General features: G+C 41.9%; 1 protein-coding gene across 2 annotated transcripts in view; it reads left to right on the top strand.

Annotated features, from left to right (window-relative positions):
- Positions 1-1,402: 1,402 nt before the first annotated feature.
- samd10b (sterile alpha motif domain containing 10b) overlaps positions 1,403-25,650 on the top strand; it is a 70,810-nt gene continuing 46,562 nt past the window's right edge. Inside the window, exon 1 of one of the 2 annotated variants that reach the window (XM_058051356.1) lies at positions 1,403-1,681. In XM_058051356.1, the coding sequence (XP_057907339.1) occupies positions 1,669-1,681 (13 nt within the window). In that variant the 5' untranslated portion in view covers positions 1,403-1,668. The remainder of the gene's footprint in view (positions 1,682-25,650) is intronic. The other variant, XM_058051355.1, reaches the window with a different exon arrangement.

The following is a 25,650-nucleotide window of genomic DNA, read 5'->3' as shown; positions in this document are numbered from 1 at the left end:
CCATCCATAATTTTCAACATTTTCACGTGCGTACAAACCGTACGAGGGGGGGAGGGGGTTAAGACATCAACGTACGCTTTTTTGAAAACCAGAAAATGTCGATGTCTGTATGTTCGAACCGCGGGACGCAGTCAAATTTTAGCGCGAATAGACTGGTCCCCTGTCGTCGAGAGCGTACCAGTCCACGCGATACTCCACGTAGCTCTGCGTGCTTCGCATTCCAACACAACAATCAGACAATGGCCGACCCCGGTGATTTCGATTACCTATTTTCGTTCATCAAAAAGAGAATTACTGCCATTCATCTCTGCTCACCGAGCAATGCATACGAACAATACATCAATGTTTACTGCTTTGTGCGTTCGGAAAGAAAGCGGAAGGACGCTGTAGCGGCTGGCCAGGCAGCTTGGAAAGGTTCCAAATCGAAGGACTGAGCAGGGCGGATTTGTTCCGAAGTGCCGTTGCGAAAATGGAGAAGATCAAAACTAAACCGACCAACCTGAATCTATTCGCCAGCTCTGTGTTTATTTTCTATATTTGGGCATGGACCTGGCTGTGATTGCCATTTTCTGAATTACTCTGTGGTGGTGAATTTGACTTTGTGGACAGTACAGTAACAATCAATGTGATTTTCACTTCCTGCGATACACTGACTAGACTATAGGTGTGATTGTTAAGCCTTTTCAAAACAGTTGTGGCATCTTTATTGCATACTTTGCATAGAGTTGAGTTCAAGGGTTGTGTCCATCATTTCAAAGAAGATTTTATCTCCTCAGGCTTTTGGAAACCATGGGCAACTCTTCTGCTCCTTGAGTAATCATGTGTGTATACAAGAAGTATTCCCTTGTTTAAAAAATCCTGTGGAAAACAGTTGTTGCATCAGGACTTTTCTACATGTATCATTTGATAGAAAGAACAATACAAAAAGACCAAATTTGTAATACATTTGTATTTTCTTGAAAGAAAAATACAAAAAAGGCATTTGATATAATTTTTTATCTTGTTCGTGTTCAATACAATGTTGATGGGCAGTGACTGATTGACCCAAAATACAGCCAGAGAACACTATTGGACATTCGAATTTCCTGGCTGTATTGGGTCAGTTGGTCATGGACCTATCAACATTTTTCATTTGGGATTGTACTCTTTTTAGGGGGGGGGGGGGGTGCTCAAAAGAGTACTCTTTGTACTCTTGTGAAAATGTTGAAAATTATGGATGGCCCCTTAACAAATACAGCGCAAATCCGGACAAAAGGAGAGAGAGAGAGAGAGAAGAGAGAGCGAGAGAGAGACAGAGCGAGAGAGAGAGAGAGAGAGAGAGAGACAGAGAGAGAGAGAGAGAGAGAGCGAGAGAGAGAGAGAGAGCGAGAGAGAGAGAGAGAGAGAGAGAGCGAGAGAGCGAGAGAGACGTAGTGACCTCGCTGGTCCGTCAGGTGCTAAGAGGGGGCGGAGCTTGAGTGTTTGCCGCCTCGCCAGTGCCGGGTGCCGGCTTCCTTGATAACAAATGGTGGTAGGGAGTGAGAGTGTGTCGTCCTGCTGTTCACATTCGAGGACCTCTTGTTCGACTTTCATCCAGACCGTCCGAACATTTTCTTGGTCCTTGGTCCGGCAGCAGAATGGAAGAACCTTGGTGACAGCACCACGGACAGACCAACGCTGAGACCGGGCATGGCTGTGGACGGTAGGCAGTGGGCAAACGTTGTGTTGACGTGACCCAATACAATAGTTTTTGTTACTACACACGTCGGGCGTTTCTACTGCACGAAACGGGTGACGCGTCAATAACTGGAGATTAGTTGTCGTTCATGTGTTTCGTCTTCTGTTTTGACCTGTGTCTTCTGTGGGTGCATTGGCACTTTTTCTATTGAAATGCACCAGTTATACCCAGACACTATACCAACACACCACAATCTGGCCAAAAGCAACATTTCTTAAAATATTTAGCATGTACTTTGCTTTGTTTTGCACTTCCTATAAACGGTGTATTTAATATATTAATCTGCCCTCCTGAATACAGTACATGCAGTCTCCAGTTATACAATAGTGAGGCAGCTTTTATGTGTTCCTCATTCTTTTGTTTGGCTATAAATAGAGATCAAGCACTGTAAATAAATGTGCACTTTTGCATAAATGGATAAGCTCCTCCCAGAAGATGGGCTTTCTCATGCATTTCATTGTTATGGCCAAACCATTTTTTGGAATGTTGCCCATCATTCACAATCCTTATGTGACACATGAACACTTTTTTATTCCTCATTTCTGTGCATTCTCGTGTGAGAAAACGAGTTAATATGAGCTTGCTAACAACGGATGACATGGGTAATTCCTATTTTGACGCGAGAGCCCTTACAAAAATGCCAACAGTACGTATTACGAATGCTCTCTGCATTGAATTATGGATGAACAATGGACATTTTCCACATACACCCAATAGTTATAGCCACAGACAGTAGACATAAATAGGACTAACGACTCTGCATCCACTTCCGTTATATGCCCTGAATCCAGAAACATTGCACTGTAAATATGTCCCGGCACATTGCTCAACCATGAATTGCTCTAATAAATGATCCAAAGACTTGTCCAAAGATTTATCACTTTTCAAGTTCCCCTAAAACAAAGATGAAAACTTGTAAAATGTAGAAAAAAAGAGTTATTTTTACACATTTATGTATAAACATATTGGAACTGTCAAATTAGAAAACATTTTAATCAGATTAATCACAAATTAATTCATCACAATGAATCACCATTAGTAACCATGTCTGAAATATGCAATTTTTTTTTACTGTATTTAATGAACAGAAAGAGAAATGACAGGACAAGATGATGTAGTATATTTGTGTATATTAACAGCTCCAAATCAACTGAATGTCAGTCAAGCTAACAAATACCCCACAAATGTAGCACTAGTGTCTTTTTAATAGTAGCAAAACATTTGAATCACACTTTAAACTGTGTTATTATGAGCAACGAGGGGTTGCGTTCAAAGACATCATGTGATTTAAGGTAAATGTACTTGTTTTCAGTGTACCCAACCTCACCAGGAGGCTTTCTGAGTACTCTCACTGTTGGCTCCTTTCCATTCATATACAGCTAGACATATGTAACACATGCATACACACAAGCCCCCACCCCCCCAACACACACACAAGCTGTAATGGGATACACTTATTTCGACTACGAAGTCCTCTAAATAATCCTCTACCAATTTTGCATCATTTGATTTATATGCTGTGATCATGCATTAACATGTACACTGATGATGTAATAGTTGTAGTATGTTGATGATTTTGATTATTTAAAACATGAATGACATTTCTTCTCTCGGCACATTGATACACATGTCGGCTCTCCTGGCATGGCTGTGTCTTCCAGCACAAGATGTGTGCTCCAGTCCTCAGGTCAAAATGCTAGCGGCAAACCAGCATCTTGGGGGAAATGGAGAGCTAGCTATCCACTCTTCCGTCAGGGAATGACGCTGAGACTAGCCATTAGCCATGTGTTGTGTTAGTCTGTGAGATAAAAATAGTTTTTCATGTTACCTACTACAATAATAATATAGTTGTTGCTTGGTTCATATACAAGTCAGTTATGTAAATGGCACATTGTTGGTTTTTTGTGAGGACTTTAGCGTCCAAAATGGTATTTCCCATGATGTCCATATTTTAACGAGCTCATATAAACTCATTGTCTCGTCCTAGAATGCACAGAAAAGGGAAAGTAATATGTGTTCATGTTTCACATAAGGACTGTGACTGATGGGCAAAAATTACAAAAAAGGGCAGTTCCCTTATTATTCCCCACCCCAAGTCTTTGTGCACATGAAGCTGAAACACACATTTCCAAAGGAAGTGGACATTATCACCATGACGACGTCCACTGATTTATACATTGTGGTTTTGGTGCTTCAGGTTTGGCATTTGGCCTATCCCATTGTCCCATCAGCATAATTTAACTTGGATGAGAGAATGGAGCTGCTGGGCACTGTATGTCTATGTGGATGTGGAAATGTCCATTGTGGACTGTGTGTGTGTTTGTTTGTGTTGCTGTGAACATGCAGATGAACCAGAAGGGCAGCCAGGACCCCCTGTGGGTGGGAAGATGGAGATCCGAGGGGGTGTCGAGTGTTAGTTTAACAGACAAACTCACCCTTTGTTGCTTTCCTGGTGTGCCCTGTGTCTCCTGCTGGCAGGTCAATTTGGCAAATTCAGCACTGACTCCAAATACCTTTTGTCCTCTGACGTAAGTCGTGATATGGTGGAAGTCTGTCAAGCCTTTCACTTGCACGATCTTGTGCATGCATTTTAAAGAGCGTGCAAGCTGTTGACTGACCTCTGCTGACCTCTTGTTCACAGCATGCAGTGTCTCTTCAGTCTAATTTGCAGAGATGGAGAGTCTTGTTGAACTCGCACATGCACGCATGCAATCTCTTCAATGCCACAGCTCTGGACAGCTGGCCCACCTTTGTAGGTGTGGATGTCTCAATGTTGGAAAGCAGCATTTCTCTACTCATTTTGCCTGCCACAAATTCATCCATGGAAATTCAGACCAATAAAAATTCCATGCACATGCATCATGGTTAACTATTTTTATTAGACGATGACAACAAACCCAAACTTCACACTTTCACATGGGTGCTGTGCTGCGGCTCTTAAAGGGATGTACATTCGTCCTTAGCCATATTGTGGTTCAAATTTCACGGCTTCACTCTATCACACTTGTTTAACTATGTGGGAATTAGTAAATCATTCTGTTTTGTGGTCCAATAAGTAAAACAAATATGCACATTTAAGAACATTATACATATTTTTGGCCTAGATTGAGCACCTTCAAGCATAAAAATGACTAAATGAACTAAAACACAAATATAAGCCATTCAATAGAGGATTGGAATTGTGACTGTAGTCTTCTACACTGGTCACTAGGTGTCAGTAATTGTTGATCACCGGAACAAAATACTTTTATTGCATTTTGCCTGTCACAACAGGCACAATAACATAACAATAATAATAATCATCATAATCATCATAACACAGGCTGCTGTTGTGGCCATAACCCAGGACAAGTTAATTCAACTCAAACCTCAAAGTCACTCCCTGTCCTTGACCTATTTTGCTGCCTTACGAGCATTGGAACATATTTACTGAGATACGCACATTTTTAAATTGGCTAATATCTACTGTCTTGAGTAATATGAATATAAAGGTGATTATACGGGTAGTATTTCATGTTAAGAGGGCCCTAATAATGTTAAAAAAATTATTTGAAAAAACGTAAAAAGGGTTTCTGTGCTATAAGTACAAAAATAGCCCATTTAATATTCAGTAGAGCCCAAGGAATCCGACTTGCAGACATTCATTTATCACGGTGGGGTCTGGAACCAATTAACCGCCATTAAACCAGAGATTACTGTATTGTTTTTTGTCATCACCTATGCGATTAGCCTTCATTGTTATCTTTACACTTTGAGCATAAAGCATGAAGAAGCTGTGTGAAATGCAAAGGTCTGTATTAAAACGAGAATTGTGCATCATGAATATACTATAAGCTGGTTGCTCTGAATGCCACTGCAGGGGCGGAGCTGATCAGCAGAGGGTATCGGCCCAAGTATTGCCCAATATCGATACCGTCCTTTTGACTTATATTGACCGATACCGATCGGAGCACCTCCATCTATCCTCAAAACTAGGATCTATCCTCAAAACCATGTAGTCCTAAAAACCTTTGTACTAATAAACTATATTATGATGATTTCTCTTTGATTACTTACTGACCCTTTTCTGTGAGGAAAAAAATAATCGGTTTAGCGAGTATTTCATATAATACCTTTGTCAAGTGTCTCTCTGACATCTGGTTGGATGGATGAATGAATTATTCGATAAACATCTACTCCCGGGCCTTTCGAGGCACTGATGCATTAGAGGAGCGCAGCATTCAATAAAAATGGCCACCGGATTAGCACGAGTGTGTGCCGTGTGTGTTGGATTCTGTTGGTCACGCTTCAACTGTCTCATCCAGTCCGCCCTCACTGCTAACCTTGGCAGCATCCAGTATTTCCGCAAGTGACAAGGCCTCAGCGCTCTTATCCAGTGCCTGCATCATTGGGGCCGACTTTTCACGCGCGTTCTTGAAATTAGAGTGCTCATAGTTGCGTATCCAATTTCTCTCATTTTAATTAAATAGACAGGGAAAATGGTCTGAAAAGGAGCAGGGGTGGATGGGAAAAAAGGATGCAATATTTTTCAAGGATTGTACTAATTGTGTAACATGACATGCAAGTCTTCTAGCTTATGAACCATGCTCACTTTTGATGCGGCCATAGAGGATCAGAGGAAATAAACTTCATTTATTTTTCATGTTATAATTAATTTGGTTGGGGAAAATCCACGGTTGCACTATGAAATACAACATTTTTCATTTTAAACAGGATAGAGAATAAAGAGGAGTGAAATCAAAATGGAATGAAAGAAAATGTAAAGTGTCAGAAAATACATACAGTATATATAAAATAACACAGAAATTGCTCTCATGACTCCCTTTACACAAGTAACATTCATGCACTATAAAAGCACTTAGAATTGCCTGTCACATTCTTAGTGAGGGCTGCACGGTGCTCGAGTGGTTAGCGCACAGACCTCACAGCAAGGTGACCCAAGTTCGATTCCACCCTTGGTTTGCATGTTCTCCCCAGTTTCCTCCCCCATTCCAAAAACATGCTAGGTTAATTGGCCACTCCAAATTGTCCATAGGTATGAATGTGAGTGTGAATAGTTGTTTGTCTATATGTGCCCTGTGATTGGCTGGCCACCAGTCCAGGGTGGACCACGCCTCTCACCCCAAGACAGCTGGGATCGGCTCCAACACCCCCGCGACCCTCGTGAGGATAAGCGGTAGAAAATGAATGAATGAATGAATTCTTAACAGCTTGATATGTGGTGGTTCGGATACACATGTGAGGAAGTTAGAACTTTGCTTCTCCTGTCTTTTCACTGTTGACCCTTTTTGAGATGTCCCGCTTCTGTGTGGCTCACCATCTGTTGCCCTCCTACTTGCTTGCACATTCTCCTTCTCCTTATGTTATTAGTCTGATGTGCATGGCAGTTGCAAATGGTGACGGTGTCTGTGAGTTTTGCAGCTGAGGTAAGGAGGATGTTTGGTATGAATGCAGATCAAATGTGACATCCTTAAACCTCCAGAAACAACTGCTCTCATACGCTCTTTCACCCCATTCCACATTTTATCACTGCGTTTGTTTTGACATATTCATTTTTTACACACTGGTCCTGTGAAGATTCTGGAGCATTCTTTGGGCATTGGCACAATATCTGTCAAAGACAGTATGTCTTTACACTGAAGGTACAGTTCATCCGGAAAGTATTCACAGCGCTTCACTTTTTCTACATTTTGTCATGTTACAGCCTCATTCCAAACTGTATTAAATTAATCTCTTACCTCAAAATTCTACACAAAAAACTCCATTATGACAATGTGAACTCCATTGACGTGTTTTGAATTGATTAAAAATAGAAAACAAAAAAATCACATTTACATAAGTATTCACAGCCTTTGCTTAATACTTTGTTGATCCACCTTTGGCAGCAATTACAGCCTCTCTTTTGTCTTTTTGAATATGATCCCACAAGTTTAGCACACCTATCTTTAGGCAGTTTTGCCCATTCTTCTTTGCAATAAGTCTCAAGCTCCATCAGGTTGGATGGGAGACATCTGTGCACAGCCATTTTCAGATCTCTCCAGAGATGTTCGATCGGATTCAAGTCTGGACTCTGGCTGGGCCACTCCAGGACATTCACGGAGTGGTTCTGAAGCCAATCTTTTGAGATCTTGGCTGTGTGCTTCGGGTCGTTGTCCTGCTGAAAAATGAACCTTCGCCCCAGCCTGAGGTCAAGAGCGCTCTGGAGCAGGTTTTCATCCAGGATATCTCTATATATTGCTGCATTCATTTTTCCTTCTATCCTGACTAGTCTGCCAGTTCCTGCTGCTGAAAAACATCCCCACAGCATGATGCTGCCACCACCATGCTTCACTGTAAGGATGGTATTGGCCTGGTGATGAGCAGTGCCTGGTTTCCTCCAAACATGGCGCCTGGCATTCACACCAAAGAGTTCAATCTTTGTCTCATCAGACCAGAGAATTTTGTTTCTCATGGTCTGAGAGTCATTCAGGTGCTTTTTGGCAAATTCCAGACGGGCTGCCATGTTCCTTTTACTAAGGAGTGGCTTTCGTCTGGCCACTCTATCATACAGGCCTGATTGGTTGATTGCTGCAGAGATGGTTGTCCTTCTGGAAGGCTCTTCTCTCTCCACAGAGGAACGCTGGAGCTCTGACAGAGTGACCATCGGGGCCTTGGTCACCTCCCTGACTAAGGCCCTTCTTCCCCGATCGCTCAGTTTAGAAGGCCGGCCAGCTCTAGGAAGAGTCCTGGTGGTTCCAAACGTCTTCCATTTACGAATAATGGAGGCCACTGTGCTCATTGGGACCTTCAAAGCAGCAGAAATTTTTCTGTATCCTTCGCCAGATTTGTGCCTCACGACAATCATGTCTCGCAGGTCTACAGACAGTTCTTTTGACTTCATGCTTGGTGTTTGTGCTCTGACATGCACAGTCAACTGTGGGACCTTATATAGACAGGTGTGTGCCTTTCCAAATCATGTCCAATCAACTGAATTTACTGCAGGTGGACTCCAATTAAGCTGTAGAAAGATCTCAAGGATGATCGGTGGAAAAAAGATGCACCTGAGCTCAATTTTGAGCTTCATGGCAAAGGCTGTGAATACTTATGTAAATGTGATTTCTTAGTTTTCTATTTTTAATAAATTCAAAAAAAGTCAAAAAAAACTTTTTCACATTGTCATAATGGAGTATTTTATGTAGAATTTTGAGGTAAGAGATTAAATTAATACAATTTGGAATGAGGCTGTAACATGACAAAATGTGGAAAAAGTGAAGCGCTGTGAATACTTTCCGGATGCACTGTATATAGACATGTCACCTTGCATTGCATGGGTCTTTATTTGTTAGATTTTTCTATGATTTGAGCATTTTCCTTGGTCGGACTATACCTGGAATGTCCATCCCTCTGTACAATAATGCTCTTTTGCTTGTCTTCACCCGTTTGACCTGGTTTTGTACAAATCCACTGAGATATGTGGCTGTTGTACCCTTTCCTTAGATTAGCAGGGATTTGCTCTTGCATGAGAGTGGCAGATAGAGAGAGGTGTGTGGTTAAGTGTTGTATTGGGATGAAGAAGGCAAAATCTTGATGTGATCGGTGAAGTAACGGCACCTGAGGGCCTTGCTATTCTTGACAGTTGCGTTAAAAATAAGCAGCCGTCATGTCTTTCTGAAATGTATTTCTCTTCATCCCTGTCTCTATTTTCCCCCTCGTCTCCCCATCATGAGTTTTGTCCAGTAAAAGTTGTCAGATATCGCAGGAAATGACAGCTGTTCAAGTGGAAGCAAGACCAAAATGTTGTGGGAAGCAGTCGAGGTCACAGTGCTGTCAGTCAGAGTTAGAGGGGGCGGACTATATGCTGTCAACACAGCGTTGCGGTCTCGCCCTACATTTCAGGTCACTGGTGCTCTGCAGAAGGATACCTACACACCCATGCATACGTATGCACATGCATAACATACTCTGCATCATAAAGACATTCACACTGCTGGGTTGCCTGTGGCACGGAGAACAATTTTCATCTTGGAGAAGCTGATACAAATGATAATATATAAATGTCTGTATATTCATGCATTCATGAATGGAGGAATATCTTATCATTATAGTAGGGGTACGATACAAAAAGTAATCGAAGATGTAACACGGTTATGTCACCAACGCACTTATAAGCAACTAAAAAAAATAGCTAAAATAATTGCTGGAGCTTTGTAAGCATGTAAGCCACATGCTTTACATTAGCCACATATACTATATGGACCTAAGTATTCCACTTGCATACGGAAATAAATTACCTTTTGTATACACCCCTGTCCGAAAGAAAAGTGCCAATCCGAATGGACATTTAATCGGTTTCTCAGGGGTGGAATATTCCTTTCCCCAAACTGATTGAGGTATCATGCATCCACTCAAATGGAAAGTTGTCAGGGTGCGTTCTCTCAGCACATGCTCAGATATGACGTAACACGCAGCTAGAGACATTTGTCCTCCATCTTTGATAAATGACTGTTTTATGAAATAGCTTGTTACAGGTTCGGAGAGATCGCAGCAGAGAAATGATCACAAACAACGACTGTATGTATATTAATGATATTTAATGATAAAACACACAGCAGTTCACAACATTTCCCATCATGAGTTATTATGCTAGACACAAGCTGTCACCCCCATGCCCCCACATAACACTCCAAACAACACAGTTCAGATCCAGAATAGCATACCTTACCGTTGACAGAGGGCGGAGAGCCAAAACACCCCGGTAGAGTAATCTGGAAACCGAAAGCTGGACACTCGTGCACAGTTCACAGCAGACTCTAACCGGGATTGAGAAAACAAATGCTTTATAGACTCGCCCGTGCGAAAACAGGTGGCCAGCCTGTCTCCGCAGGAGAGGAGTCGTCACCTCCGTCCTCTGCCTCAGGCACCTCAATGTCTCACAACATTCTAGTTCGTTTCTCACAACATTCTAGTTCGTTATCAGGATATGGGAATAATATTTATCCCGTTGCCGGAACAAGTTAAAAACACAGTTATATAAGTGTGAGCAGTCAAAAAGTGTGCGAAGCAAGTTATATAGCTGTCAAATAGCAAGTATATGAGTGTAAAAAAACAAGTACAAAACATGCATTGCATAGCCATGTGGGTCAGCTCAGGACAACACAAATAACAATCTCTTCCTTCATTCCACCCTGTGGCCTGAGCTGAAACCACCACTTAATTGATAAAACCGTTCAGGTAGATCATCCTCATTTTACAAAACGTGTGTTGCGTAACCATGTGGGTCAGCTCAGGACAACACAAATAACAATCTCTTCCTTCATTCCACCCTGTGGCCTGAGCTGAAACCACCACTTAATTGATAAACCGTTCAGGTAGGTCATCCTCATTTTCAAACATCCAATTAACATAGGCATCCCCCTGGTGAAACAACATCATGATGTCATGACTCCCGCTTAACATGTGCCCAATAACAAATTGATACATAAGAATACGATCGGGAAATGTTAAATGCAGGGGGTCCGAACGCCTTGGCCACCAGGATACATGATGACCCGGAGGGTCAGCTTTCACAACCATCTTTGTAATCTCCCTCCCAAACGGCCCCAAATCATCGTATAGCTCTATTTTCATTATTCAAGAAACTGCGTTATAAATTCGTCGCGACAAAATAGCTCGGGTGCGTCTAATATACCAAAACATGCAGCAGTTAACTAAAGTCATCAAAGCCAAGCATATGATAAGAACCAATAATGGAGGGGCTAAGTGTTGCCGCGCTGTTATCGACATTCCTGCAAATATATCCCACCAGTGATGGGCCGAAGATTGCTCAATCGTTCTGGCGGCATGTACCACCTCATTCCGGGCGATCATGGTGGACACCTGCAACCTGGACACATCTGCCAAATGAGTTTTCACAAGATGCTTAAGTGTCTCCGAACGGTTCAGTGCGCTGCTGAAGCGTGTCAGATCCACCCGCCAAGGCAGCGATAGGGCTTGCCATTGTACAGTAGACAGTCGGTTTGTCCAACTGAAATTTGTCAATCGAAACGATTGATTGTGCCAGGTAAACAGATGCACGTCCCATAAACATCCGGAAAACGGTGTCGTTGGCAACTGGGGATGTGGATTCACTGTTGCTACACAAATAGAGTGGGGCCCTACCTGATATAGCAAGTCCTCAGGCTTCTCCACATTCCAATCACACAGTGCCGTGTCATTCGTAAAACATGGGTCTCGATATATTTGCATTTGTAAGCATACAGTCCCCTTGTCCATTACGTCACAACCTTCCAGATCATAAGTCGGGTTAGTCTGTGGACTAAACCAGTCCCCATGCGTTTTCAAGAAATAATAATGGTTTCCCACTATTAATGGCAAAATCCGATATCTGCATATGGTCATGGGTCGGGTTACGTTTACTTCCAACCACATTCCTTGACAGTGTGTTTCATTGCACTGAGTCAGGCTAGGTTTAACTTGGAACCATACGCGGTCCGATATGTTCCATAAGTGTCTCCACAGCTGCACTGCTGAGGAGGTCAATGTTCTCAACAAACGTTCCTGCTGAACTTTAGCATTAAGCATTTGTAAGGTACATTTGGTACTATTCAACACGATCCTAACATTGTGTAAAACTTCTGATGTTGCATCCCAAATATCAATGTTCCAACCCAGAAATGCGTCTATGATATGCGCTCCCCCTAACAGTGTATCATACCACGCTCGTTTGTTCCTTCGTGGCTTGCAGGTTGGTATCGATGGTAACCTTATCTCCCAGTGAATCTCATTATGTGTCATCTGGTAAGCCATGTGTGTGCATGATGTCGCTATTGGCACTAACGTAGGGTGTGTCACCTGCTGATGTTGTGGTACTACCAAAATGACCCAGATTGTTGACCTGCGTCCCGTGATCTCCGTTGAGTTTGAAATCCAGATGTCAGTGTCACCTGATGTTACCGTCCATTGCGTCCCATTGGTCGATGAGCATGATACATCCTCACGAAATGTGAAGGGATTTTCCGTCAGGAAGGGATTTCCCGTTAATCGACAGAGGCTTGCTTCAGCTTCAACGGTGACGTTGCATCCCGTTCTCAGGATCATGGACCATGCGTGTGGTCCTTGGTAGGGGTCGCAATCCAAGGTGATGTTTGCAGTCTGGCAGACGGACCACGCAGGGCAGCGGAAGTTATCCTGCGTGCGATTATTGGTGCTATTCTTCCATCCCACTTGAACCACGCGAGGCAAGCGAGCAGCTCCTTCCACCGGTGTCATCCAAGAGTGCGTGTTCCTCGGGCCGCATGCAGGCAGGACAGCCAGGAGAGTGCCCCAACCAACGACATGGCCATCTCCTGGGCGGGACCCCATGGTACGGTGATCCTCGGGCCCCTTCCGCCGGACGTCCCACCAGCAGCCTCAACATCCACGCTCCGACGCTCGCCACCAGGCTGTGACTGAAAAACAAAACACATGCTCCTCCCAGTCCAATCATGGATATTTTCGGTCCCTTGAATTTAGCAGGATTGCCTGAAATTATCGTGGTCTCTGCCCCTGTATCAACTAAAGCTCTTACTTCCTGATCTGAGCTTTTCCAATGAATAATCATATTTACATGAGGCCTAGGGTCTTCTTGCGACCAGCGGGGTACAAATTTGGCCGCTGCCTCCGGGGCTTGACCCCCATCCTATTCAAACTCAGCTAAGGGGGGGTAAAGACCACCGCCTTCCGAAAGGGGGTTCTTACCCTGTCTCTCCCACATCCCGAGCGAGCCCAGATCTGTCAACAAAGCCAATATCTGACTAAGGGGCTGATCTGTGTTGCCCATCAACACAGTCAGAACAGTGAGTTTATAATGTGAGGGTGCCGTTCGAATCATCAAATCCCTCACATTTTTTGGGAGTGTTGAATCATATACATGGTCCAGCTTCCCTATGAACAATGCTTTTCTTACCATAAGGCGAGTGAGGCGCTGCTTTGCTTCACCACTTACCACAAAAGTTCGTATTTTCACCTCATCACCCCTGAGATTTTTCCTCTGCTTGCAAGTAACATGCCTCGTGCTAGCAACAGCCTTCTCACACATCCGCTGTAAATTAGCTTTTTTGCACTCCAGCAATGTTATTTTAGTTTGTAACATCTGATTCTCCATGTTAACTTTATCAACTTGTCCTCTTAGTTTCAACATTTCATGCTCCAGGCTAGTGTATTTTTCTGTCTGAATTTTCCATGCCTGCGCGCATGCCCACATGCACTTAACAGCTCCTCCAAGCGGAGCTTTGGGTTTCACCACAACCCTAGACAAAACCTCAATCAAATCATGAACATCAGCGGTATTTTCTGTCCATGCTTCCGGACCAGAACTCCCCGCTTGCAACAACTTATCAGCTACCGTCTTCCACGGCGCTGCCCCCCACCCCGGAACAACTCTGCTCTCCGCGGCGGGAGTATTTTCCTTTTTCCTAAACATTTCTCTCACTGAGTCTCTCCTTTTCAAAAAGTTTTAGGTTCGTGACGCCAAAATGTTTTATGAAATAGCTTGTTACAGGTTCGGAGAGATCGCAGCAGAGAAATGATCACAAACAACGACTGTATGTATATTAATGATATTTAATGATAAAACACACAGCAGTTCACAACATTTCCCATCATGAGTTATTATGCTAGACACAAGCTGTCACCCCCATGCCCCCACATAACACTCCAAACAACACAGTTCAGATCCAGAATAGCATACCTTACCGTTGACAGAGGGCGGAGAGCCAAAACACCCCGGTAGAGTAATCTGGAAACCGAAAGCTGGACACTCGTGCACAGTTCACAGCAGACTCTAACCGGGATTGAGAAAACAAATGCTTTATAGACTCGCCCGTGCGAAAACAGGTGGCCAGCCTGTCTCCGCAGGAGAGGAGTCGTCACCTCCGTCCTCTGCCTCAGGCACCTCAATGTCTCACAACATTCTAGTTCGTTTCTCACAACATTCTAGTTCGTTATCAGGATATGGGAATAATATTTATCCCGTTGCCGGAACAAGTTAAAAACACAGTTATATAAGTGTGAGCAGTCAAAAAGTGTGCGAAGCAAGTTATATAGCTGTCAAATAGCAAGTATATGAGTGTAAAAAAACAAGTACAAAACATGCATTGCATAGCCATGTGGGTCAGCTCAGGACAACACAAATAACAATCTCTTCCTTCAATGATGTCATTTCATTATTGATGTTTACGTTTTACTGTGCATGCCCCATTGACTAATCTGTTTGATGATGGCGCATGTAGACCAGAGATTGGATTATTCCCTCCCATGTTGTTCCTTTTTTTTCGAAAAAATCATTCAGAAAGATTCAATTCGGAAAAACGAAATGCTCCTCATGTAATCGTGGCTATATTTGTTACACTGTTTGGAATCATCCTTGGACAGTCTGCAGGAAATAGAGCAGTGTTATTTTATGTCCCTGTTGAAAGTGTTTTGCCAGTGGCAATGCTGCAGTTCTTCACTTACTCAGATTTGCAGTGTGGCCACCAACTTCTTGCATGTCTTACCAACCTTTCTTTTACTTGTCTGTTGCCTTACCTCTGGGAACGATTAGACACTCACCCACTCAGGAGCACAACAAACCTAGACCGCTTCAAAGCTTTGAGTTCTAGTCCTGTTTACTACTTTCACTGGGCCAGTCTATCTCAATTTCAAATTCAATGGCACACTCCCATGTTCTCCTTCTGAGCTCCTTTATCCAGCTTTGCTAGGGAACATTAGGGCAACAATAGGGATGTTTTTCCCAATCCGCCTCAGCAAGATTTGCCAGTATCTAAATAAATGATCATAATAAACAACAGCATCACGATATGAACAACTTTTCATGCGTATGTGAATATTATTGTGTGGAGAGAAGAACCATCTTTTTTGAGCAGTTTTGTTTGTACATACTGAAGCTAAGGCTGTTGCATTTACAGTACATCCTAAACACTAACAAAAGTTGAGGGTGTCCAATAACAAATTTATCATAAATATAGTCTGGTTATCTTGTTCTCTGTCCTTGTGTGGATAATGAGCTGGTTTTCATCCAATTCTCAAAACAGCCATTTATTCATCCATTTGTTTGCAAATGATCAATAACGATCGATAACCGTTGGTTTGTGTGAGGGTATTTGTATGTGCTGTTCCATTTAATGCCTTTGACTGGGTGTTACGTATTTTAGCCGTGCTCCATCACTGAGACATTTCTTCCCTCATTTGCCTTGGAGGTCTCTGACATTGATGCAGAAACAGAATAGTGTGCTTGTGTGATAGGCATTGGTTAAGGACACTCAACAGAGTATTGATCGGCGAACCATGCCACACTCCATTCACTCAGAAGGCCACAGCTTCAGCGCTCCCCATTGATTTATGGACCCCATGTGACAATCACAATGAAGTCCATGTACAATTGAGGCTGCTTAATGAAAGTGCAACGTTTTAAACAGTAACTTGTTTCTGGCTGAGGATGGCAACAAGCTGCTTTGGGATAATAAGACTAATAAATCATGGGATTATGTTGATGACCAGTTTCTCAATGCAGTTTCTCAATGGTGACCAGACTGAGTGTGACGGATACCTGGCAGGCTGTCACTGAAGGTATTGTATTGTTCTGTAACATGTCATTTACTGTTCCCTTCAAAATAACTCAATACACAGACCTTAATGTCTAAACTGCAGGCGTCAGTGGTGTCCCATGAAAAGATATAATCAAATATTTGCAGAAATGTGAGGGGTGGTTGGTTCTCTTAACCCAACAATTGGGTTGTACATTGGGTTGTTCAAATGACCCAACGCCGGGTTCATATTTACTACACGGCTGGGTTATTTCAACCCAGCAAGTTGGGTTGCCAATATACCATATATATATATATATATATATATATATATATATATATTTAATTATTATTTATTTATTTTTATTGTATGCTAATACTATTAATAATATATTACAATGATAATGACACCAATGTAACAATAAAATATTTATTAAAATTCAACATTTCCAGAACATACAAATATAACAACTCACAACATTTCCTTCACATATGAACAAATTATGTACAAAAAAAAATAACATTTTAAGAACAAGTGAGGGGGACAGCTATGAGAGAGTGATATATACATAGAACAAGAGGCTCTGTGAGCAGCAGCACAAATGGGGAGGCGATTCTGCCTGCTGCAAGTATTCCACCATGTTAGCTCCGACCTATGATGAGAAAAGAAAAAAAGGTAAGTATTTTGTAAGTATTTCTAGCAGTGCAGCGCAATTGTCATCAGCTCTCTACTGAAGCTATTTCAATATACATTCTACAGGGAGAAGTATGACACCTGTAAATTCAATGGAGTGTTCAACAATTTATTCAGGGGGTTTGGCCAGTCTTATGTTTGGTCTGTGGTTTATACGTCACACATCACTATGGAGTAACAACTTACACCAAGTTACAACTTGTAAGAATAGTGCTTCATGAAATGAGAAACACAGCCAAATGTTACGTTGTCACACATTCCACGAAATACAATCTTTTCAAGGAGCTCCTCATAAAAAGAGTCCTTCTTTAAAACTGTGTAAAAGAACAACTGGAGTCCTTTCACAATTCATTTACATTTTAATTTCTATTGAAAAGTAAATTACTTACGTGCTTAACATCGATGAAGGCTCTCTTCACCTCCTGAATACTCGCCCGGACCAATTTCCTGCCCTTTTTAAACACAGGCGGAGGGAGCAGGATGGGCAGAAGCGTCAGGGCAACTTCTCCCCTGGCATCTGTAGGACAATTATGGGTGTCATTACCAGATTGTTGAGAACATGAGTTTTAAATAATATAATATAATATTACAATTTTAGATAAAACTGTCTTGTTTTCAATATGTCCCACTACTGTGCAGTGTTGTCGTATTGCAATCAACCCTAACATAATATTGAGAAAATGTCTCGATTATGTTTACTTGGTCTATTTTAAAACACAAAAACACACCCCAAACATTTTTTTACCAATTGGGATCATAATGTGTACCATAGAGGGTTTGTCATCATTGTCTAGAGCAGTGGTGAGCAAACTTTTTGACTATAACAGCAATATATATTGGAATCACAAGATGGATCACAATCAAAATTCATCACATGTTGAATTCATGCTTTGGGTTGTCCAAAATAACCCAGCACAATATAATGGAAATCACAACCCAGCAGCAAATAACTCAGCACCCAACAGAAATAACCCAGCGAATTGGGTTCTCAGAATACCCAACTCAATAAAAATAACCCAATTAAATGACCCAACAGGCTCAACCCAGCGATTCGGTCAAAAAAATAACCCAGCATTTTTAAGAGTGTAATTCCAACGGTAGGCATTTTTAAAGATGAAGCATTCAGCAGCATTCCTGGTTTTCAGACCCACAAACTAAAATATATTGTAGCGTCGCTGGGAGCACTTCCTGGTTCCCAGCGTGCTGTGCGGCACCATCGATGTAAATAGTTTGGCAGTTTGTAGTTAAAGTTGCATAGTTGTTCATTATTAGTCTGCTCAACTAGTAGAGTGCTTTTATTCGTCTGTTGCGTTGGTATGTGATGTTTTTGGGGATTTCTTGTTGTCACACCATGACTTAAACTGTTATGCCTAGCGGTCTTATTCTTTTACTTGGCGTTCGTGTTACCTATTTCAGGTGGCAATATTTCATCTAAGCCTAACTGTTTGAGGCTAATTAAAAGTTGAAAGTCCCTTTTATGATGTGGCGGCGGGGTGCCGCGACTGCGTGAGTTGCAGGGTCCCCGGCAACACATAGTTGCCCGGCGGATGCCTGTCTGTAAATCATGCGGCGGAAAATATATCGGCGAACCCTTGCGCGTATTGGCCGATACCGATTCAAGTAAAGAACGCAAATATCTGCCCGCTATATCAGCCAGCCAATGTTTCGGTCAATCCTTAGTTTCCTCCCCCATTCCAAAAACATGCTAGGTTAATTAGCCACTCCAAATTGTCCTTAGGTATGAATGTGGGTTGGAATGGTTGTTTGTCTATATGTGCCCTGGGATTGGCTGGCCACCAGTCCAGGGTGAACCCCGCCTCTTGCCCAGAGACAGCTGGGATAGGCTCCAGGACCCCTGTGACCCTCGTGATGATAAACGGCAGAAAATGGTAATGGTTTTATTTAATTTGAACATTCATCAGATTACAATTGAGTGCATCACATAATGAATGAATGATCTGCCAAAGATCTGCTAATCCACACATATAGTACATTTAACCAGTACAGGGAGCAGCTGTAAAGAAGCACTAAATTGTTATATGGAAAATGTGAGCTTCACTTCCACGACTTTGAATTATTACTGTCAAATAGTGAAAGTTGTGTGTCAGACCTGGTCTGACACAATATGGACTAGTATGTTTAGCCTTACCTTTACATTATCTGCCTATTGATGCAAGTGTCCTGTTTTAAACTGTGTTAACAGTATAGTATTTTTCCCTAAAATGTTCATTAGTCGATTGGCTGGCCACCAGTCCAGGGTGTACCCCGCCTCTTGCCGAAGACAGCTGGCATAGGCTCCAGCACGCCCACAACCCTTGAGGATAAGCGGCAGAAAATGAATGAATCTTAATTCGTCTTATGAGTTTGCATGACCTTCAATAGCAGTTGCATGCACATTTGTTTGCATTCCAAATTAGGCCTTTATGACTGAGATTGAGGGGAGATTCTCACGGTTATGTTTTATGCCAAATACAATGGTGTGAAAAAGTTTGGGCACCCCTGGTAATTTTCAGGATTTTCCTGTATAAATGACTGGTTGTTGGGACCATCCATTCCGGGTAAATATATCATATAGCAGACCAACACAGGGATAGATGAGAAGTCAAATGAACTTTATAGGATTCACAGAAATAAATATAATAATTATTCAAACAAAAGTAGGCAGGTGCCTAAATGTGGGCACCCTTGTCTATTGATTTGAATGCCTTTAGCACAAAATGGAACACAAAATCTGTTTTGTAAGCTCATTGACCCTTGACCTACATACACAAGTGAAGCCAATCATAGAAAGGGTATTTACATAAGGTGGCCAATGGCAAGTGCTACTGAAGAGTAGCACCATGGTAGCCTCATAACAACTGTCACATGACCTGACAGCAAAGATTGTTCCACATTTATTCATTTATGTGTACATAAAAAATGAATATGTATGTAAAAATGAAACAAATGGAGAGCATACAAGCATATTCAAGAGTCAAATTTGTACATACATGTTGGTAGGTCTGCACTGAAATTAAAAGCCCCCCCCCCCACACACACACACACACAACTGCCTACTTTTTTTGAAATAATGATTGCAGACTTTCTGTAAATCCTATAAACTTCATTTGACTTCCCATCTATCCCTGTGTTAGTCTGTTATATGATATATTTACCTGGAATGGATGATCCCAACAACCAGCCATTTACAAAGGAACATCTTAAAAATTATTAATGACCAGTATAATGACCAGTATTATAGCAGAACTGGCAACTCCTGCATTCTAGAACTTCAGTACATTGTGAACCATAAGTGCCCTGCGGTTTCAATCCAGAATCCAGGCACCATCCGCACGCTTGCTTGTAGGGTCTGTGTAGCATCACTCAGACCCATTGGTCCAAACCTATGTAAGTAGAAGATAATTATGCAGATGTGTGAAGGCCTGAGTTGTCATGCTGTCTTTGTGAGTCACATTCACATATGCATGAGCTTGCCAGCTTTGACTAACACACGTATTTGTACACAGATTTAGTTGCCGTTTTCCTCGCCTGTGTCCTGATGATAGTTGGTATGTTATCCTCTATAAGCCTGCTTTGTGGGTGCCCATACATGCATGGCCCAGTGACAGTAATAGCTTGTGAAAAGTAAACCTCAGCCCCAGCCTTTGCAACAATGTCTCATGTCAGAGTGGATAATGGACTGCGATGCGTCATGGGAAAAAACCCTGGGTTTTACATATATCTCCCAGCATGCTCTCCAAATTGTCATTTCATGGCTCACTCCTGAGGGTAGAGCCAGGTACAGAGGAGTGGAGGAGTTGCAAACAGGCCTGTGCTTTACATCCAACATATTACAACACAAACAAATGCAGATCATTTATAGCTGTTCCAGAGACATGTTGTGAGTCGCCGCAATTGTTGCCGGAAGCTGCAATTTCAGATCAGGTTTAATGTGAGCTACTGGCTTGAAATCAACTTATGATGAAGTTTTGCAAGACTGAGGATAACGATTCTTTTAAAACGGCGAATAGAAATGCCCTTTTTTAGTTGAATAAGAGGTGCTTGGTTGAGATTAATCTGATGCCAAAATGGTGCTGCTGAAATACATCATTGCACTGTGCCACAGATGCCTAAAATAAAGTACATGATCCCATTCCTTCCTGTACCACTGATGCCATGGTTCTAAAGACAGTATACAGTACGTGTAGCACAGCTGGACAAAACACTGCGATGGTAGTGGGGGTAAAAACCACCCTGCATATTGATTAAATACAGTAAACATGGGCAGACATAGTTGTAAAGGTGATTAATCATGATTAATTAGTTAAAAAAATAATCACCTGAAATAACTTTATGACACTGATACATGCATATGAAAGCTGGCAGGAGCAAGTGTCAAACTCAGGACTGCGGGCCAAATACGGCCCACGCTGCAATTTTACCCAGCCCGCGGAACTGTTTGGAAAATAGCATTGAGCTGGTCTGCCTCATCGACCCTATCAAACAAAGTGCTTGGATTGGTCTGAGGAAGTCAGCTATTCCTCTGTATAAATTGGTCATGTGGAATTTTGATATTAAAAGTAGAAACAATATGGCATATAGCACGAAATTCACAACCTCTTGCTATCAGCCATTTCTACTGATTTTTCAAGGCACGAAGAATATTATGTTCTTGGGCTCTATAGACATGATATGTACCAAAAGATTAGACTCTTTCATCTTCCATCAGAAAAAAAAAACGTGACAGTTTGTTTAGTTTCCTTTCTATGCCTTAGTTCTTGGTTCCATGCCCTTATTTTGTAGTCATTTCCTTTGTTGTTCCTTTCTGCCATTATTTTCTTGTTGCACGCACCTGCCGCTAATTATGTTGTCTATTTAATTCAGGTGCACTGCTCCTCTTGTTGGAGCATTGTCATTTGGTTGCCGTTTGTTGGCTGCGTTGCTGCTGCTTATGCGCAATTGTTCTTTCAAAAAGACTTTTTACCTGCACTTGGTCTTGCTCTCTGCATCCTGGGGTCGCATCGCAACGCCGCCATGCTGTACCGTGACGGTTTGCTTCTTGCTTTCTTTTCTTTCTCCTTTCTTTAGTAATCAATAGTAAAACATAAGTACGTTTCAAATATCAGTTCTCAACAACAAAACTATTAACGAGTTTCACATTTTCAGCTGTATATGCACACTACATTAGTTTATTCAAAAACCAAAATAAACACACCTGGAAAACTCGCATTACATTATTTACCATCCATCTTCTTCATCATATCCACTTCAGCAAACGTAATTTCTGTGTCAGTTTATCTCCACGGTGATATTACACAGGAACGTGCTGTTTCTGTGATTGACGGGCGACCAGTCCAGTGTATACCCACCTCTTGTGTGTGTGAAGTCAGCTGGGATAGGCACCAGCATACCCCCATGATCCCAGTGAGGATAAGTGGTATAGAAAATAAATGAGTGAATGAATGAATGACTGACTGACTGACTGAACGTACTGTTTAATAAACTGGGTCCTGATAAAATGAGTTACCCAATGTATTAGCTCACAACAGGTATTAGTCCAACTTTTCGTTCTTTGTGCCACTTTAGGAAGCATGTTGACACATCCTTGTATTAACCACTGCCCCTCTCCAGCAGTTTGGAGCCCACAGAAACGTAATACACATCCACTCTGTTTGTTCTTAACCTGATTTAGATGTTAATAGATGTGATGCATTCAATACAAACAAAATTTGTCTTTTGGAAATGACATAATGGTCATGTTAGTTGAATACTTTGAATGGGGACACATTTCACTCAGTATTTTCACGTAATCAGATTACAGTCTCAGTCAATCACCTATATTAGGATACCGGTATATATTCTTTTCCATATGGCCCAACACAATTAACATCTTGTAATTCTCAACAGAGAACCACAGTCTTTATTGCCAACCTGACTATGCCAACAATAGTCAAACAACAGGTCAATTCATGTCAATTCCAACATTGCACACGTTTCACTGTTGCGTTGTCCACAGCAACAACACAAAACATGCTCATCATCAATCCAAGTTGTCAGGATAACGATGAGGTGGTCTGTTTAGAGAGGCTATTGTTGGCTGAAATACACTTAAAGAAAATCAGGAAACTCAACTGTTCTGTCTTCACGCAGCTGTCCCCCGAGTCATGTCACATTCACAGACAACTGGAAATCGCAAAACTCTTTAACACTTAGCAGTACACATAACTGGCCAGGTGACTGATCCTGTGAAAACGACAGCAATAATCAAGCAGTGTAGTGGACTTTTTATTGGTATTTTTTTAGTGTTTCATTATTGTATTTAATGACCCTCATGTTCTGTATACAGTGTGAGTGACTTAGAAGTTAATTTAGTGCTAATTTAGATATAAGATCCGATGTACACCTCAACTCAACTTACATCACCGTCTAGGAACAGAACTTGGATGGAACCTGAGCATCACCAGCATATCATTTTCCCCAAACATAATTCTTTTACGTCTTACTTCTAGAAGTCGTTAGAGTCACTGTGCAGAGGGTGATAATTCAACCCCAGTTAGTGACGAATAGGACATAGTAGATTTGGCACTTGTCCAAGCTGATAAAGTGCTTGGTTTTGAGACAGAAAGGTGACAGACAGACTCAAGATTGTGACCAGTGAGGACACTAATCACTCTTGAGCACAGGGGGCACGTTCTAAGACCTGACTGACTTCCATTGTTGCCCCAGCCAAACTGCAGGATACGGCCCTGGTCCACCCTGTCTGTTTTGAGAAGTTACTAACCGATCATTTTTTCCCAACTGTATTTCTTGGGGGATTATGGTTCCAAGCCAAAGAAGGAAACTATTCAATTGAGATTTTCAAAATTAAAACTACATATATTTGAGGTTGCCAGATAACATCTCGCTTGCAGGTTATTTCTGTAGGACACAAGTGTAAAACAAGTCCTGGGGCCCATGACATCATTTTATATACGGAAATGTGGAAATAATGTGTCAATAACGCACCCTCTTTTTTTCTGGAAAAAAAAAACTATGGGTTTACTTACTGATAGGCTTGAAAGACGAGTGACAGCAATCCGTGTTTAGCTAGCCATTTGGCATGACAGCCCATATTATTATTATAACATTTCTAGTGATGTATCTATCAAAGATGACCCTTTGTTCCCGTTGCATGCTGCAACAGATAGCACATCCACCGCCGAGCTCGCGCTCATAACCAAGCCAGTTACCAGCGAGTACACCATGATCTGTATCTGTATCCGTGCCAATACTCGGAGTGGGCAGGGTATAAACCGGAAGTGGGTGCTGTTTTACCGGAAATGTGTGGAGCTTACGTATGTACAGTAGGTTAGTTGAAGTCTGAAATTGACATGGATTGATCATAAGTTTCTATATTTGTATTATTATGCTGCTGTGTGCGGTTCACTTTGTATGGACTTATTTTAGGGGGGGAAATTCTAATGAAAGGGTTGAAAATTGTACTTGCAGGAGTGCTTCCTTTTTACTTCTTTTCCACTTGCAAAGTCTAATTTCTAGGCGCATATGCCAGTTGAATTATTTGCACTATGCAGCCCTATTGTTAGGCTTTTCCACAGTCCAATGTCTTGTGGGTTTTACACTTTTAATTTTTTTTTATCAGCGAGGCACACCACTAATTAAAAAAGCTATTACGTTGGAATCTTGTTTTTTGTCATTAACCTGTTAGTTAACCAAAAGGTCAGACAAAAACCTAAACTTACAAAACCCAAAGCAGTTAACATATTTAAGAAATAAGCTACTTATGACATGACTGAGTCAAAATGATCTACCACCTACTAAAAATGCAAAAAACATTATTTATAAATATATTGAGAATTATTTTTATATACAGTATATGCTGGTGTACCTTGTATTACTGCATCTATATTGCACAATACACAGTACTCTGTACATTTTTTTTGTCATTACCTTACTCTAATGACTTGCACTGCATGGAATCAGCCAGGGATGCACAGGGAAGTTAGCTGTGTGAAAAATGACTCCTGTCCACTCCTGTAGTTCCTTCAACTTTCTCCTTCTCAGCTCGCTTTTCGGAGGGAACTCTGTGTCATAGTTTTTATGAACAGTCCGGAAATAGCGCTGCACATTTTCCCTCTTCGGTAAAGCAATTGTAGACTGACAAATGTGACCCGTGTGTCAGAGAAAGGTCAGGTCAGATGTCATTGTGACGACGGATGCTAGGCTGGCGGCAACATTTTTTTTTTCAATGCCATGCGATCTATCCATAATGCCTTTGTGATCGACCAGTCGATCGCCATTGATGTAATGGGCACCCCTGGTGTAGTCGATGACAGAGGAGAGCCGCAGAGGTCAACAAAAAAAGTGAAAAACAGTCAAATCACAGAACAACAGACAAAACGACAGAAGACCCAACATAGATGTCCTAGGCTATGCCGGCTGTTGTCCAACAGCTCGTACTAGGGGTGCTCCTATCGATCGGCCACAGATCGGTATTGGACGATATCAGTGAAAAAGGATGGTATCGACACCGGCCGATACATGCTTTAAAACACTGATCCACTCTGCCGATCAGCTTGAAGGTTATAGTTGACTAGCTTAGTAGACCCTGCTTCTGTCAGAATATCACAGTTCTGTAAGCCAGCCAGCTCACACTGATAAGAAGGCTGGCCTTCATCAATGTAGGCAACAAAGGGGTTCTGGGAAAGACCGATTTCTTTTGC

Source organism: Doryrhamphus excisus, chromosome 16 (genome assembly GCF_030265055.1).
Source record: "Doryrhamphus excisus isolate RoL2022-K1 chromosome 16, RoL_Dexc_1.0, whole genome shotgun sequence".
NCBI classification, from domain to species: Eukaryota; Metazoa; Chordata; class Actinopteri; order Syngnathiformes; family Syngnathidae; genus Doryrhamphus; species Doryrhamphus excisus.
The sequence above is the reverse complement of the archived record's forward strand: the minus strand, read 5'-3'. Positions and strand labels throughout refer to the sequence as shown.